This window comes from Chenopodium album, chromosome 4 (assembly GCF_948465745.1).
Source record: "Chenopodium album chromosome 4, dcCheAlbu1.1, whole genome shotgun sequence".
Lineage (NCBI taxonomy): Eukaryota > Viridiplantae > Streptophyta > Magnoliopsida > Caryophyllales > Amaranthaceae > Chenopodium > Chenopodium album.
Window position 1 is genome coordinate 16930579 of NC_137837.1, and position 18253 is coordinate 16948831.

General features: G+C 34.4%; 1 protein-coding gene across 1 annotated transcript; it reads right to left on the reverse strand.

The window, feature by feature from the left end:
* Positions 1–12647: 12647 nt before the first annotated feature.
* On the reverse strand, positions 12648–16080 carry LOC145626773 (NAC domain-containing protein 54-like). The gene is made up of 3 exons (XM_081679250.1): positions 15567–16080; positions 13820–14097; positions 12648–13106 (listed from the first exon to the last, which is right to left on the reverse strand). Exons 1-3 carry the CDS (start codon positions 15721–15723, stop codon positions 12816–12818), a joined length of 726 nt encoding a protein of 241 aa, XP_081535376.1. The 5' UTR covers positions 15724–16080; the 3' UTR covers positions 12648–12815.
* Positions 16081–18253: the final 2173 nt, after the last annotated feature.

Here is an 18253-nt window from a genome sequence, read left to right on the forward strand (position 1 = left end):
TATGATGAGTAGAGACCTACGACAATCCTTTGGGAAATTTTGCCATAGGGAACTGGGTGTGTGACAATCCAATTTCGGAAAACTTGCCAGCGATCTATGAATGTATGACAATCCGAACTTGGAAAAACTTGCCAAACAAAGAAGGAGCACGACAATCCACGCTTGGAAACTTTGCCAGAGATGACAATCCAATCTTGGAAAAATTGTCGTTGAAGAAGATGCACGACAATCCATATTTGGAAATATTGTCAGTTGGGGATGACAATCCAATTTTTGGAAAACTTTGTCGTTTATTAAGAATGCGCGACAATCCATATTTGGAAATATTGTCGTTTAAGTGCTTGCTTTTGAACCGATTGTAATGAGCCAGTGTTTTAGGCGCTTAAGCTAAGTGAGACGATCTTTCGTCAGGTCAATCACTTACTACGATTGTAATCAAACTGACTACTTAATCATGTCAAATTGCTTATAAGGGCTAACTGGCGTACCAAGGAACCCGAAATTGTTGTATGAAGTCGAAATCACCTTTCTGAGAGGCTTCGAGCTCTGTCGTTGCTGAAATATTTCTGGCGCCAGGAATTGGAGTAGGGTCTTCCCTATTCTGCTGCACCTGTATTTATTTTTGACTATAGAACTTTGCCAATTTCTTTAATTATCTTAGGGTTGACCTAAGGCTTAAAATTATCTTAGGGTTGACCTAAGGTTTAATGTTGCTTGACTCATCGACTTGACACGACTCAAGGTATAAACTTGACTCGCTAATTGACTGACTCGAGGTTGACTCGACTCGAAGTGTTATGACACATGTGTTAGACTCATGACCCGTGTGTGCATGGTGTTGATTATGCGACTTGAAAATGCAAAAAAGCAAAAAATTTCCGTCATTTTTGTGGAGGGTACCGACTTTCTCCCGAAAAAGAAAGACGTGAAAAAGAAAATCAAAAGTTTGAAGATGCATGTTGAATGAGCTTAGTCAAATGTTGTTTGATACTATCTCTCAAGGTTCAAGGATTAATCCATCCTAGGCTATCTCAATGGTTGACTCCATGATGAAAGTATTTGGGTAACTTAGGCATGGAGGCTAAGCACTTCGTACTTTGTGATGCAATGATGATTATGATTGATGAGTGATTTTGACGAAGCATGCTTCAGCGTTAAGATTTCATGACAAAGGGTTCCTAAGGGAAATATATTTGGTCATGTATGTGTGCAGTGTGTGAAAGTGACACTAAAGCTAGGCCGCAAGAGCTAAATGTGTGGAAAAATATATTGTTGAAAAGAGCCAAATGGTGGTGACTCTTAGGCTAGGTAAGCTAATAATATAGGGATCAAGCCCCCAAGTCTAGCTCTAAATGAAAAGGGATGAGCATAGGGGATCCCTTGATATGATCATGGTGTAAGTGTGTGAATGTGAATATGAATGCATGTTTATTACGGCCGCACCTCGATGTGGGGTTGCCTACGTATCCTGTTAGGAATCAGGCCGAACGTAGCTCTAGCCGAACCTCGCACAAGTGTGTATACCTCAAAAAAAGGTCTTTTTAAGGGTTGTAACGTGGTTAGGCTAAAGGTTTAAAGAAGAAGGGGATAAAGGCTCAAGACCCTAGATAAGCCCCCAAGGTGTGCAACCTCGCTTTTGAATCTTTGTATTTTCATGCTTGAATTTCTATTCTTTTTTAGCTCTTTTTGCTTTAGCATTTATTTTATTTTTATAAGTGTGGGCAATCCCGATCATGCGGTCTATCACTCACTTGGCGTTCATGTTTCTCAGGCACGGTACCGAGCACTCGATAAGAGACGCAATCTGAGACGTGTTCTTATCGAATATACTTTCATATCAAAGACATTGGAACACTTACCCTTTTGTACACTTTTATTTATTTTTATCATTGCTTATTTTTAATTTTTTTTGGATTCACTCAAGCTTAGAATTGCATAAGTTACACACCATCCCATCCCAAGGTTAGGTAAATGTAGGTTGAAAAAAAGAAAGGTCTATCGTTAGACGAGGCTCAAAGTGGTTTATGAAGAAAGGATTTGTAAATTAGAAAGGCGAAAGGAGATATGATGTGGCTACAAGGGATGCCTCAAATCATTGGTATACCTTGTGCTTAGCTCGACATGGATTTTTTTTTTTTTCTTGCAATGCAATGTGATGATCATATACAAGGAAATAAATGCTCATTTTTATTAAAAGAAAATAAAAGAAAAACTACAAAATAATCTAAAGGAAAAGAAAAGGTGCCTATCCTAGACTTATTGGGGAAAGGAAAAAATGAAAAAGAAATAGACAAAAGAGGTCATGAAATCTTGTCATTGAAGCTCGCCTCTTGTCTTGATGAGAGTTGGTTATTGAAAAAGGGGAGATATGACCTCTATTTATAAGAAAAAAAGAGGGTCGAAGAATTAAGAAAAACATCCAAATTCGAATCGAAATAAAACTCGTAGACAGCATTTTTTGCGGATTTTGTTTTTATCATATCTTTTGATCCAGGAATCGGAATAAGATGAATAAGATGTCGTTGGAAAGATCTTGAAGTCTAATTTCTAACCCAATTGGAATCAGATTAAAATATATTGTAGAATAAAATATATGAACGAAATAGTGAGACGGTGTCAGTTTTGGATAGAGTTTGATATCTTATTTTTATCTTTTCCGTTATAGCTCGGAATTATTATTATAATATATCATTGGAAAGATAATTTCAAGATCTATCCAACCATATAAAATTTGGATAAAAAATATGAGGCACGAAAATAATATCTGACTGTCTTTGAACATGTTTAAATCCGAATAGAATTAGGACTTTAAAAAAGGAAAGTTTTATAAAAAAGGAAAGTTTATATTTAAATCAAATTCCTTAATCTTATCTTTTCAAAAAAGGATAATTAAGATATTTTAGAAACTTATAAAAGATTCTAATCAATCCTAATTAGTTTAGGAATAGGATTAAACCTTTGGACCCTCCTCGTGATCATTGGGTCGTAGGTAAAATCCGGTTTGGGCCCAGTTTAGTATTTTGGCCATAACTTCCTCATTATTCATCGGAATTGGGCTTATAATATATCGTTGGAAAGGACTTTTCAAGCCCCATCCAACTACATCATTATTGGACCCTTATCATGGACCAAACTAAACTGGAATGGACGTTTTCATAAAATAGAGTGGGTTTTCGAAAACAGAGAGAAGAGAAAAGAAATAAAACTTTCCGCAACACTAAACCTTTCCACACTTTCGTTTCATTCGATTATGATTCGACGTGAAAGGCACTCATCACCAGGTTTGGTTTTGGAGAGACACAAATGGGTGTCTACAGCGGTCTATCACTCACTTAGCATTCACGTTTCTCAGGCACAGTACCGAGCACTCGATAAGAGACGCAATCTGAGACGTGTTCTTATCAAAGATATTTTCATATCAAATACATTGGAACACTTGCCCTTTTGTACACTTTTATTTATCTTTGCTATTTTAATTTTTTGAAGTACTCAAGCTCTTTTTGAAATTGCGTAAGTTACACACCATCTCATCCCAAGGTTATGTAGATATGGGTTGAAAAAAGTGAAGGGTCTATCGTTAGACGAGGCTCAAAGTGGTTTACCAAAAAAGGATGTATAATTGAAGGGTGAAAGGTAATATGATGTGGCTACAAAGGGTGCCTCAAATTATTGGTATACCTTGTGCTTAATTCGACATGGTTTTTTTTTTTTAATACAATATAATGAAATGATCATATATAAGGAAATAAATGCTCATTTTTATTAAAGGAAAAGAAAGAATCAACAAAAATTAATCTAAGGGAAAAGAAAAGGTGACTATGCTAGACTTATTGGGGAAAAGGTAAAAAAAAGAAATAGAAAAAAGAGGTCACGAAATCTTGTCGTTGAAGCTCGCCTCTTGTCTTGTGTTGTTTCTTTTATCATCACTCGCTCTTCTTGTTAACTGGAGGCATGGGAAGCTTGTTGTTATCAATCAAATGTTGGATAGCCTCCTTTAGTTTCCAACACTTCTCAGTAGCATGACCCCTACCTTGATGGTACTTGCAGTGTTCGTCTGGATTCCAACTAGGCAATCTCTTTTCAGGTGCGGGATCTTGAATAAGTCCAATGGGAGTAATGAGTCCTTTGGCATGGAGTCGATCGAAGGCAGTATCGTAGCTCATCCCAATGGAGGTAAAATCATTCCTTAGTTGCTTCTTAGATCCTTGGTTATATATGGCTAAAACTTCACTGAGATCAAAGGTACTAACATTGTTACTAGAGTGGGCGTTTTCGGAAGAAGAAGGATTGTCGCTCTTCTTTCCTTTCCATCCACCGTGGTTACTATTGTTAGTAGCTTTTTGCTTTGCGAGGTCATCTTCGATTTCAATTCCGATGTCATAAACGGCCTTGAAAGTATTCAGATTGTGTTGATATTTTAAATGCTTCGAATACTTCTCTTGGAGATTCTTGATAAACATCCTCACAGACTCCTTTTCGGTGGGGACCTCAATCATCTTGGTGGAAGTTTCCCTCCATTTATTAAAGAAAGAAGTAAAGCCTTCATTCTCTTTTTTTCTTAGCATCTCAAGTTGTCTATGATCGGTTTCAACTTGGATATTGCACTTGTACCTATCAACGAAAGCGTTCACTATCGATTCCCAAGTAGAGGTTTTCTCCTTGTCAAGGGAGAAGTACCATTGTTGGCAAACGGTTTCAAGAGATAGTGGGAACAGAGAGGGGAAAGCCTTCTTATCGATACCCTTAATGTTCATTATAGTTTCGAAAGCTCTTAGATGAAAATAAGGGTTATCAGTTGCCTTAAATTTAGGGATGTCAGCGGCGTTGAACTTATGCGGAAGAAGTTCCTTGTCCAGCGAGACCCCTTGTGAACTCATGCCCTGAAATATATAGTCACTAGATAGCTTGCTTAGACTCTCTTGCATGAGACTCATTTGTTGTTGCTTCACGGGATCATCGATCTTGAGTGTGAGTAGCTTCAGTGTCTCAGTCACGTTAGTCAATTGACTCCTAAGTTCATTAAATTCCTCTTGACTTGCCATTATCTTCTTAGCCTTCCTCTTTTGACGAATCGGTTTATCAAAAAGTGAGACTTGAACAAAGAGGTTGTCCTTGATTAATCGCCCTTCTTTCCTCGACCAAGTACTGTGGAAAAGGAATTTGGGGATATTTATTGTTAATTATTTGACTCAAACTTCATTCAACATGCAATGGATGGAGGAAGTGAAGAAAAAACGGAATAGAATATGAAGAAAAATGATGATGGAGGTGGAGGGATATGAAGAATTAGGAATAGGGTGTACCCCCAACGCAAATGACGGAAAGACCGACTTATGCATGAACCTAAGACATGGTCATGGCGACATATACTCAAAGTGTGTGCTAAGACTAGTGAGTGTAGGTGACATTTTAAGACTCTTGTCATGACCATGTGGCTAGACTATGTGACTAGACTCAAGCAAAAACTAAGTTAAGACTTCACGTATATGCATTAAACTGGACAGACTGTGGTATTTTAGTCATAACTTTTTATCTGTGACTCTGATTTGGATGAAACCAACGCCAAATTAAAGATAAAACTCGGGGCTACAGATCCATAGGTTGTACGACTCGTAGTTCTTTCTAGAACTCCGGCTATGACCAAAACAAGTTGACGTTTGTGCAGTATGCAGGAATAAAAATCCGGGTTGACTTAAAGGAACTATGACTCGATTTTATGTTTATTTATTAGCTCAAATTAATTAATTAATTAATTAAACAAATTCCTTTAGTCATTAATCAGTTTATTTAGTCTTAACACAAGTCAAACAAACGGTTAGGAAAACATAGAATATATGCACAACAAATAATGCACAATTAGTCAAGTAGGCACAATATGATGCAATGAGTTTGCAACCTAACCATGACTCTAGTTCTCTAAAGTTTGGGATATGGTTTAGTCAATAGAGGGTCCATGGTTAATTGTCCGGATGCACCACGCGGAAGCCTAACCGTGAAGGGTTGGCGCGAGTGGATGGGACACCGCGAGATTTAGAAAAAACTCGCTTCCATGGTTTGGTGAATTCAACATCTCGGATGTACCCTTTGTTGCACGGAGCGTTCAATCGGGTAGATGGAGCATGAATTCCCAGAGGGTTATGTCCATATGTAGAACACATATGGGTTTCAGAAAAGTGAGAAAAAATTCAATCAGGAAGTAGGATCGAGCAAACAATACAAAAAACTGTTCGAAATTAGAACGCATATTTCTGGCCCGGTATTGGGGGAAATTGGCGCCAGCAAACAGAGACTGGCGCCAGCTTTTAACTTTAGCGCCTGGCGCCAATACTGGCGTCTGGCGCTATGACTAAAATGCTGGCGCCAAGCTCTGGCCCCTGACGCTACTTCCCACATGCCGAGATTTAAACCCAAAATAATTCATTTCGTGTCCTTTAAAATCATTCATTTCGTGTCCTTTTTATAAAAACGCTTATTTAATTTTATTTTGGTCTATAATCTGGGTATAATTATTAAATAGTTGGATGTGTCTATAAAAGAGCTTTCCAACGATATATTATAAGCCCAAATCCGAGTTATAACGAATAAGTTATGGCCAAAATATTAAACTGAGCCCAAACTAAACCTAAGCCCACCTTACCTACGACCCAATGATCATGTGGAGGGTCCAAATTATTTGATCCAATTCCTAAACCAATTAGGATTAATTAGTAGCTTCTATAAGTTTCTAAAAGATATTAATTATTCATTTTTGAAAAGATAAGATTAAATAGTTTGAAATTGAATAAAACTCCTTTTTTGAAAATCCTAATTTTATCCGAATTGAAAGACGTTCAAAGATAGACAGATATTATTTTCGTGCCTCATAGTTTTTATCCAAATTTTATATGGTTGGATATCCCTTGAAATTATCTTTCCAATGATATATTATAATATCAATTCCAAGCTATAACGGAAAAGATATGAATAAAATGTCAAACTCTATTCAAAACTGACACCGTCTCACTATTTTGGCTATATCTTTTGTTCTACAAAATATTTTATTCTGATTTTAATTGGGTTAGAAAGTAGACTTTAAGAGCTTTCCAACGATATCTTATTTATCTTGTTCCGTTTTCTGGATCAAAAGATATGATAAAAACAAAAACCGCATAAACTGTTGTCTATCGAGTTTTATTCCGATTTAATTCGGATCTTATCTTAATTTTTCGACCCTTCTTTTTTCTCTATAAATAGAGGTCATATCTCCCTTTTTTCCTATCATCAACAAGCTTGATCATATTATAATTCTCTTCTCCCTCTTTAGCCTAAACACTAGCCTCCCTATTCTTCCAAAATACTTCCCTTAAGCACTCTAAGGAGTTCATACTTAACCCAAAGTTCTATACTTAAATCAAAGGCGTGAAAGGTATAAATAAATGAGGGTTTGGACCAAATCAAATCTACATTTATTTAATTTAATTCCCATTTGATTTATATTTTAATTGAAGTTACTAACAGTTTATTCATGATGTAGCAATTCAAGGAAACGCGAAAAGTGAGTAATTAATCACTTAATTACTCTTATTTTTATTCTTGTTGCCAGCATCATGATTAGGTTTATTATTTGATTTGACTAACAATTTATTGTTGAATTTCTTCCAATATTAATGTTTATTCTATTAATTATTGATCACCATATTGCATGTTTAAAGGGAATATGTAATTGAAAATCACGCCTAATAAGATAATTTGGACAACCGGCTTAGGTTCCTTTTTAATTTTGTTGTTTAATCAAGTGATCACGATATTTTAGAATTATGTGTTGCATTAATATTCAACCAATTTAGCCTAATAATAGTTTGGAGTAAATTGAATCTTTGTTTGTATGCCTGTGAGATCGCAGGAATCACTTTTCACTATAAGAATCGAGTAGAGGCCAATACGGGCGAATGTGACTCCATGATTCACTTTGTACCATCATCCCCGATCCTCCTTTTGTGGTTCCGAACCATATGGAGTTAGTAATCTCATGGATTATGAATGGGATGTAACCTTCACGGGTCAATCGTTGTTGCCTTTGTTGTCCCTTATTCGTGGTTGCCTTTTTATGATCCGTGAACGGTTTACAAGTTCCTTAAAAACTTGTTGGCGGCTCCCTACTTTATTTGTCCCTAATCGTATTATGTCAATTCCCACTTTCTAAGAGTGCCAAGCATATTCACAACATGCTGTTAACGTAGGCGCACTTCGAGCGACGCCTACAGAGACCTTTCCTTGTTTGTTGGTGCTTCTTAGAAGGGTGTGAAATGGATGTAGTTGGCTTCCTTACCTTCCTCCTGGTAACCAACGTCCACCCTTCCTCTTCCTCTTCATACGGCAATGGAGTAGGATCTGAATGCAATGTTGGGCTGAACTTCATTACTTGTATGACAATAGGCTCCAAACTCCCAACTGGATGGTTTGTGCATGCAGTTCACATGGTGAAGCATCCATGGCGACTGTGGTATGATTAAATCCTACTGTTTCATCTAAATCTAGCACATTCCTTCTTTTGCGAGCCTCATTATTTTCTCCTTGAGAGTGATGCATTTTTCGAGGGGATGACTCACCAATCTATGGTATCGACAGTAGATTGGATCAGATGTTCTGCCCATTTGTTTGGGGCGTTTAGACTCTGATACCAATTTTTATTTAGATGAAATACTACAAGAGGGGGGTGAATTGTAGTATGGAGGTTTCTAGTCACTTTTTGCGGAAATAAAAGAAACTAAACGAAAGTAGAGAAATAGTACAAGAGAGATTTTACGAGGAAAACTTCCTAGGCCAAATAGGAAGTGAAAAACCTCGACCCCAAGGGATTTTGACTCAAAACATTCCACTAAAATTGGTCGGCAACTCTGTTACAACCTATAAGGAACTTAAGCCTCTATTGAGTTCCTCAATGAACCCGAGTTCCCCAATCAACTAATCCCTCAATCAGTTGATCACTTTAACTCTCTCTCTAACTTAAGACTTCACTCAAAGCCTAACTCGATCTTTCTCTTTCTCTCAGACTTCACTCAAAGCTTTCTCTTTCTCTCAATACAAAGAACTCACTCAAGTTCTCACCCCAATACAAGAGTTCACTCAAACCCTCATAAATTCCCCATTTCAAGAGTTCACTCAAACCCTTGAACAACTCTCAAATACATATGAAAGATATAATGTATAAAACTAATATGTTGGACAATTTGAGATATGTAAGGAACTTGGAACGTAGAGGAACTTGGAACCTGAAGGAACTGACTCAAAAACGTGGAGAGAAAATATAATTCTTTTCTACTGCTCTTCCACTTGAGACATACGCTAATTTGGAATGACTCACTAAAGTCAGACAAATTGATACTTAAACTTAACTCTCCTTTTATAGCTTGCATAAGGCTTAACCACTACGCCCACTAAATCCTCCACTAACAATCAGTTCCCTTATGTTTAGGTAACTGCCAATTACTTGGGCAATAGAGAAACGTGATAACGTGGTAGTCAAAGTCCTATGCACTACGTTGAACGTGGAGTAAAATCAGGAAAACTGATTTCTTGGAGAGAAGATAAAGTAAGCAGTTAAAATCTTATTTAATGAAAAAGATATTTTTGTAAAATAATATTTAAGATGTTTATTTTCCAAAAACAAAATAAAATCTTTTTGTAAAATAATAGCAAAGATTTATCTTCCAAAAACAGTAAAAATCTTTTTCGAAGACTAATTTTATCACATTTAAAAACTTTATCTTTTAAAGAAAAATAACTAAATATAAACTCATTCATTAAAAGAACGTTACTTATTTTTCTTTAACTGGCCCATAAGGAACTGACTGGTCACCTAGTTTCTTCCAAGCTGTCAGACTCAGTTCCTTCTAGACTAAAGCTCCAATTTAGTTCCTTAGGCTTGTTCCAAACAATTTCTCTTGTCCACTATACTTACATTATTCTTAGAAAAATATACTCCTATTTTTTCTGTCGTTTTCATGTTTTTCTGATGAAGCTTCTACTCCAAAGCTTCTAGTTCCTTCAAAGGAACTTCTCTTTGTTTGTTCCATTGAGGAACTGCTGCTTGTTTCCTTCGTCGAAGAACCAACTTCTAGTGCTTCTTAGGAGCTGCATATAAAGTCTAAAAGAACGTTTGAACATTTAGACTTCTTCTCTTTGTGTTCCCTTGAGGAACTCTTCTTTTTGTGTTCCCCCGAGGAACTCTTCTTCTCTTTATGTTCCCTTGAGGAACTCTTCTCTTTGTGTTCCCCTGAGGAACTCTTCTTCTTGTGTTCCCCTGAGGAACTCAAGCACGTATCATACTTTGTAATCTTCAATAATGATCTAATTTGTAATCAACATTCTTCATGCTTCATGGCCTGTTCATGCTCATCTCAATACACATATTAGTTAGATAATCATCATTTGTTATCTATCATCAAAACCTAACAACAGGTACTTTTTTGCCTGCAATTCCTTTAAGGTAGGCCCTTCTCTCTTTGTATCCTTTGTATCCTTCAAAGATGACTCTCTCTTTTGTTCACTCTTTGGCTTACCAGAAATTTTTACTGGAGCAGATGTGGTGGAGACTGCCAATGATTCTTTGGTAGATTTCTTGCTGGTCTTTTAATTTCTGTCTTCTTGAAATTATTTTTCTCTTTCCTGACAAAATCTGAAGAGCTTATACCACGGCTTGAGATGCTTATCTCCATGTTGTGGGCTCGAGTTGCTAATTCTTGAAAGGACCTTGGTTTTATGCCCTGTAGGATGTACAGCAGATCACACTTCATCCCTTAGATACACATTTTGACAGCAGAGGTTTCTGATAGGCGGTCTTTGCATTCTCGACTTAAATCTCTCCATCGAGTGATGTAGTCCAGAACTGGTTCATCTTCCCATTGTTCAGTCTTGGTTAATTCGGTCATGCTGACTATGCGTCGTTTACAGTAGAATCTCTTCTTGAACTCCTCCTCCGTGTCATCCCAACTATCGATGGACTCTCGAGGGAGATCCGTGTACCAATCGAACGCAATTCCCTTTCTTGAGTTGTTGAATTCTGTAGTAATTGAACAAAATTTTATTGTTAATTTGTCACAAATTCGTTGAAATTTTCTAATTTGAAAATGCAAAAAATGGGTGTAGAGAGCGAAAATGCACAAAATGGGCGAGGAGAGAGAAACTAAAATGAGATTGGTGGTTTTTTTTGTACTTTTTTTTGTATATATGGGGGATAAAACAATACGGTTATTGTGCAATTACTGTGAAAGTGAGTATTTGGTGGAAGGGGTGTTAAACGACGTGTTTAGGAAGGGGTGTAGGGTAAGATTCCTAGACTATAGTTTGGCCATAAATAATCACTACAAGAAAAATCACTTTTCGTAGCGATTATTTCGTAGCGATTGTTCATTCGCTACAATATGCAAGTATGTTTGTGAAATAATTAAGGATGTCGTATCATTTTTACAATCGCCATGGTTTTCCCATCTAAAATTGATACGAAAAGCATAATAATACATATCCACACTATTTTTACACATTTATATAATTTTGAGAAATCGTATCATTTACAATCGCCACTAAATCCTAAAAATCGATACGAAAAGCCTTTTCAACACTAGATATATAAATATTGTTTGAAAAAGAATACATAAAATATGTCATAGCTTATTGGTGAAACATTTAATATAAGAGTTTGAGGTTGCATGTTCGAATCTTGTAAAGATCATACGCATGTTTTTTTTTTTTAAGAAAATGAGTTGAACATTTATAGCGATTGTAATCGCTACAATAATCACCACGATTGGATGTAGTTTTTCGTATCGATTATTGAGGCCAACCCCAGCGATATTGAAAACCACTACTAAAGGCTAAGGCAACGGGGGATATTGTATCGAATGACCATTCGTTGGGAAAGCTTTTTGTTGCAATTACAATCGATACTAAAGATTAAAATAATCGCTACGAAAAGGTTATTTTCTTGTAGTGAATTACCCATGTTGTCCCGTACTTTTTTCGTGCTAGGTCGTGGCGGATTTTGGACCTGGCCGACCCAAGACCATCTTTAATTATTTGCCTATGTAATTTTCTTTGTATAAGTTTAATCAAATCAATAATTGTACCAATCCTCCATATTTAATTTTAGGAAAAAGATAAATGCAACCCTCTGCATATAAGAAGCTAAAATTGGAAAGAATTGACAATAAATAAATATTTATTACACCAATTACTCATGAATTGTTGATAAATTCTCAACTTATCAACTCTTATTTTAATATAAACTTCATATTTGATCCATATGTTTCAATTTATAAACTATAAATGTTCAAACATTATGTATTAAATTAAATGTAATAAATTAAAAATAAAAAATCTTTCAAACATTTTGAGACATCTATAACATAAAACAAGTGTTGTGTAAAAAAGGGGATAGAATAAATTTGTTAAATTACAGTATATCCTTTTACCCCTTTTCCCAGTCAAATGGCGAATTTAATTAGTTTTAGAAGTGTAACATACATAATGTGCATATACATACAATACTCCTGTTGAAAAACTATGGACCCATTTCACATCAAAGCAGTCCCCTCATGAGTGGTGAGGAGGGATTTCTAATGTTTTTCTTTTCCGGATTTTAAAAAAAAAAAAAAAAAAAAAAAAAAAAAAAAAAAAAAAAAAAAAAAAACATATCAAAGCACCTAGCTAGTAACCCAAGCCCTTTTTAAGTGTTAAAAAAAAAACCCAATAATTACTTGTATGATAATTAACTTCATGCATAATTTATCCAATGTGAATAATAGCATGAAGAACATAATATATGATAATAAAATGAATTAGCAGAATTCATCTTCATTCAAATATTGCATCCATTGCCCATCTCCTATATCACATAGTGATGAAGAAGATCCATGAGTAGCACTAGTTGAACATCTTTCGATAGGGATCGAATAATCGGAGCTCTCAAAATCGTCACATCTTCCCTCGGTGTACATGTCGATGCTCGATGATTGATCACTTGACATTTGAACTATGTTGGTGAATGAATGTTCTTGTGATGAAGATGCAATATTATTTGAGATATTTATCGCGGTTTTCTTGAATACTCGACATAGCGCATAGGCATCCTACGTTTGGACAAGAAAAACATTTAGCATCATTTACAAGGGAGGGAAATCGTTGGTGCAAAATAATAGTAGTGTTGATTTTTTTTGCGTGGACAGTGTCATAAAAGACAATGATTGATCTGAATGAGATACGTTCACAAATTTAGAAATCACCCGCGTGATTAACTAACTAATCTAATTAGCAACAAGAGAATGAACGTAAAATAAGTGTACATGCATAAGCTAGTATACATTAAAAGCGTATACATTATTAGTTCGTGAAAAGGTTGCACAAATATATTGCGGTGCAATAATTGTTGTATTATCAATCTATGTTTGAATTAAATCAAATTCGTTTAAGAACCTAGCCTTGTACTAGTTTAAGAAAAAAAAAAAAATTATACATTTTTCTTTTATTGTCACTCTTCAAATATATTGAGTATTTAGAAAAAATTGAGTACATAGAAAAAAAAAAATTGACTTTAAAAAATAAATTAAAAAAAAAAATTAACATGTTATTAATGCATGGACTTGGTGAATATTGAGGGAGAAAAAGAAAATTTAAACTCCAAAGGTGTGATTTTAATATTTTTATTGTGAAAATGTTAGATTTTTAATGTGCAATTTCACACTCTAAGTAGAATCACTAACTTTTTTTGCTTGGTTGTACACTCTAAACCCAAAGATGATACAATTACACTCTAAAATATAAGATATAAGAGTGTTCAAGTTACCTGTAAGCCAGAAGGAATTTCACACTCTCCCTCGTCGAGGCGGTATTCATGCATAACCCAATCACTTCTATGGCCATTAGGTGCTCTCCCTTGGTAGTACACCAATGTCTTCTTCATTCCTACTGCTCTCATTTGTGAGTTTACCTTTCGATCTTTGCCAGTCGATTTCCAATAGCCTGCCTTTGTTGCTCTATTTGTCCTTGAACCATTCGGGTACTTTCGATCTCTTGGACTAAAGAAATACCACTCCAAATCATTGCTTGGTAATAATGATTTACCTTCAAAAATGTATATTTATCATCAAATCATGTTTTATGTTAATAGCTAGGTTAATAAATCTATGTTACCATATTGTTAAAATACAAATAACAACCCTCAATTTTTTGTTCACACTTTAAAAAAAAATGAAAGAGCATGATTTATTAAAATTAAATTACATATCACATTTTGCGATGGTCCCAATATAATTTAAATTTTGTTGTTTTAAGAACCTTAAAATGCAATCAACATGGTTGAAATAACTGATTTTTGAGTTTATTAATGTAAAGTGATACATTAACAAATTCAGATCAAGTTGTATTATATATGATGGCTTGAGTAAAATGAAAGTAACATATCCAAGGAAGAATTAAGAAGCCTCATTTAGGAAGAAAAGTATAGACAGCAAAAAAGCAAGTAATTCTACTTTGATGTTGACCATTTTGCTACTTAACTATAATATAAATTATGATTTATGATAATGATTATGATTTGATCATGATGGTCATGCAACAAAATTATTCAGATAATTGGCAAAGTTGCCGAAGTACATAGAGGATTTATTCACAATAATGATCATGTTCTTTTATTATATATTATTTTTCTCTCTTCTTTGCAGTTTTGTTCATTTCTTTTAGACTCTCAGCTTGGTCGCCCTCCCTCTCCCTCATTCATCCATAAGATATATAGTATCATAGATTTTACTTCCACGAGAATCCAATTTAATAGTCACGGTGATAGCATAATTTACTTAATAAAGCTGAATACGTGACGACTAAATCTAGATAATGGGAGTATTTGAATTTAAAAATAAATAAAAATAAATAAAAAACTAGATAATGTAGTAGTAATTTTAGATTATTGAACTGTGTATACCTATTATGGTCAATTTTTTGTGTTAAGGAAAATGAATTTGGTAATGCATTGACCCTGTAATTAAGTACTACCTTTTAACTATTTAAATTACTTATGCTTTGAATTTTTCTGTATCAATGCACTTGACTTTAGTACAGTTAAAGACTATAATTTTACCATTATTTACGAAGAATGTTGTAGCAAGAAGCCACACACTACTTTGTGTACATGCGTATAATTTATACGTCAAATAAAATTCATGAAAATACAAATTTTAAATAATATATAGACCTGACAAAGCTGACTCATACTCTATTATCATCTTAATTGACCAAACCAATTTTTAATAACTGGCAAGTTTTTTTTTTTTTTTCCATAACGAATGGATACAAATTTACTTGAATTGACTCACAAACATGTAACTTAAGACTTTAATAAATTAATGGACTACAAATAGTCAAATAATCAGTTTTGTGCACATCATTTCTCTTTACACTTGGTTAGTAAAGCTTACTACATGATCAATTATATTTTGTAAAGTTTGTAAAATAAATCATGCAAACATGCCAAAAAAAAAAAAAAAAAAAAAAAAAGAAAGAAAGAAAGATAAACTCCATGATATATACATACGTACTTGGCAACTCCCAAGGCTCAAACTGATAAAGATCAATTTCAGGGATTATTTCCAAGTCAATCTTATGACCATTGATCTTCCTCTTGAGGTAGTAAGCCACCAACTCTTCATCCGTGGGGTGAAACCGAAAACCGGGTGGTAATGCAACGGGGGCCATTAATCACACAACCACCCGGTAATACTTTATATAGCGTATATTATAGTATGGGTTCAGTGGGTTAAGCTAACTCAATTTCAGTAGAAAACCGACGAAAAAAAGCTGAGAAAGGAAAGAGAGAGGAGAATATGAGTAGAGGAAGCAGGAAAGCTTATGTAAGGAAGATACATTGTGATATAAAACAAAAAGAAAGAGATGTAAAACAAAAAGAAACCTAAAGAAACAAAAAGAAAATAAAGCAACTTCAATTCTTCCTACTATATATTCTTAAATATATAAGTACATGAATAAAATATAATATTATATACACACAAATATTAATAAAACAAAACCTCTTCTTTTGCTCTTTTTTCTCTGTTGTTATATCTTATAAATTAGTTTTATTTTATTTCATGATAATAAGTATGATTCTTGTTATCGTTCACTTGAAGCTCTCTCGCTTTCTCTCTCTAACTTTCTCTCTCTAAAAAAAAACACATTGTTGATCCCATGCTTGAGTTATGTCCTTTGGTATTATTATGGAATCTACCAAAGGTAAGACTTAGCTTAGCCACGTGGTTATGTTTGTATGTATTCGATCGTCGTCTTTCGCTCTCTATGATCGAATTCAGATCTTTTATCTCTCAGATGATCTGCTAAAGAGTTCTTTTTGCATTCATTCACACAAATTTATATGACTAATTTGTACTCTTGATGATGTTAAAAGTAACATGAGTCTACGTAATTATGAACATGAAAGTCTGTTAACTTGCCTCTTTTTGTCCTGTTACACTCTTTCCTTTATCCAAAATATATCTTATGTTTGGTATCAGATATTATATTAGATTGCCGACACTTTAGTATCATCATATCTAGGTGATAATTAAACATTCGAATAAGATTAAATATATGATATTAATTAGCTCGAATGGGGTTTAAATTGTTAATTAATCTCTTTAGTCTGTAATAATCACGAGGAGCAAGCATTGTTGTAACTTGTAAAAACATTACCTAGTTAGCCAAAGATAAGCGTAGGATACGGCGATATAAGCGTAGGATTGGCCTGGTTCATCCTTCATTTGTCTCAAATGTCTTGTATGAGTTGGCAACTTGATCTACTTAGACTAATTATGGAATAAACATCATGTATGTCTAGGGTGATAGCGAGCCGAGCTTAAGTTTGGGGTTGATTATTTCCTAACATGTACATGATTCAGGATTTTGTTTCATTTGGTTATGGACTTACATTCAATTCGAATTGAACTCAAGTCGAGTTTTGGACCTTTCCTGATAGATTTCAAAGTTGAACTTGTGTAAATTTTGATTTTGGTTTATATAAATCATAAACAATTTATTATTCTCACTTACAATGTTTCTAATTCATGCAGGAGACGCGAGTGCATCTTGTCGCATAATCTCTATATGCATTTGTTGCATATAGGAGGGTAAAAGTGGAAAAGTGTAGGGCCGGCTATTAGGGGAGCTCGTTGAGCGATCGCTGTGGAGCCCACATATTAAAAAAAAAAAAAAAAAAAAAAAAAACCTATTCTTTGATAAGTTTATAAAATGTAGTACTAATGACAAGTATAACTGCTTCTTTTTAATCTAAAGATGAATCAAAAAATTAACTTACTTAGCTTAAGTGATTTTTTTGGGTTCAAATGGAGGAAATGAAGAAGTACTAAAGCAGGGGTTTGGTTTATTTGCTTAATTATCTTTTTGTTTGGTATTTTTAGATTTTTTGGTGAACTATAATCAATAATTTTGATGAACTTTATAATATAAAAATTTATGAAATACATTCTCATAATTTAGGGGCCTTTTTTAAGATTTCGCTCCGGACCCCTAAAATGTCCAAGACGGCACTGGAAAAGTGCATTCAGATTTAGGAGTTTTAGGAGAAATTTGAGAAAGTAATAAAAATATGTAGGTAATGGAATTGGTGGAATAATAAAAAAATGGTAAAAATCAAAAGTAGTGGAGAAATTGGAGGAGAGAGAATATGAAATTAATAAAAGTATTTTTTACAGTGTCAGTTGTACATTATTGTACTATTATACATGTATATTGTACACTTTATGTTTTAGTAGTACTATTATATCTCACAGTAGTGTAATATTTTGATGTACCATTTACATACTTATTGTACTATTAGCATAATATTTATACCACTACATTTAATGACACTATTTATCTATTAAATTGCACTTTATACTCCCACTACAAGTTCAACTTTATTACGACATTGTCATCCTATATGCAGTGTTTGCATAGAGGAGCTATGTGCTAGACCTTAACCCTAGTTGCACATATATTGCTTGTGAAGTATGAAAAAAAAAACACCAATAGTATGAAGTATATAACTTTTGTATGATAAAGTACTTGGTAATTGTTTTTTGTAAGAGATCAGAATTGAGAAAGTACATTTGTTTGATTAATGTGAGGTTTTTTTTGTTTTTTTTTTTTTGATTTGGGGGGGGGGGGGGGGGGGCGGGGGGCGGAGGAGAGCGGCAGGGACCCAGGGAAGACATGAGAGGGTTGTATTGCCTGG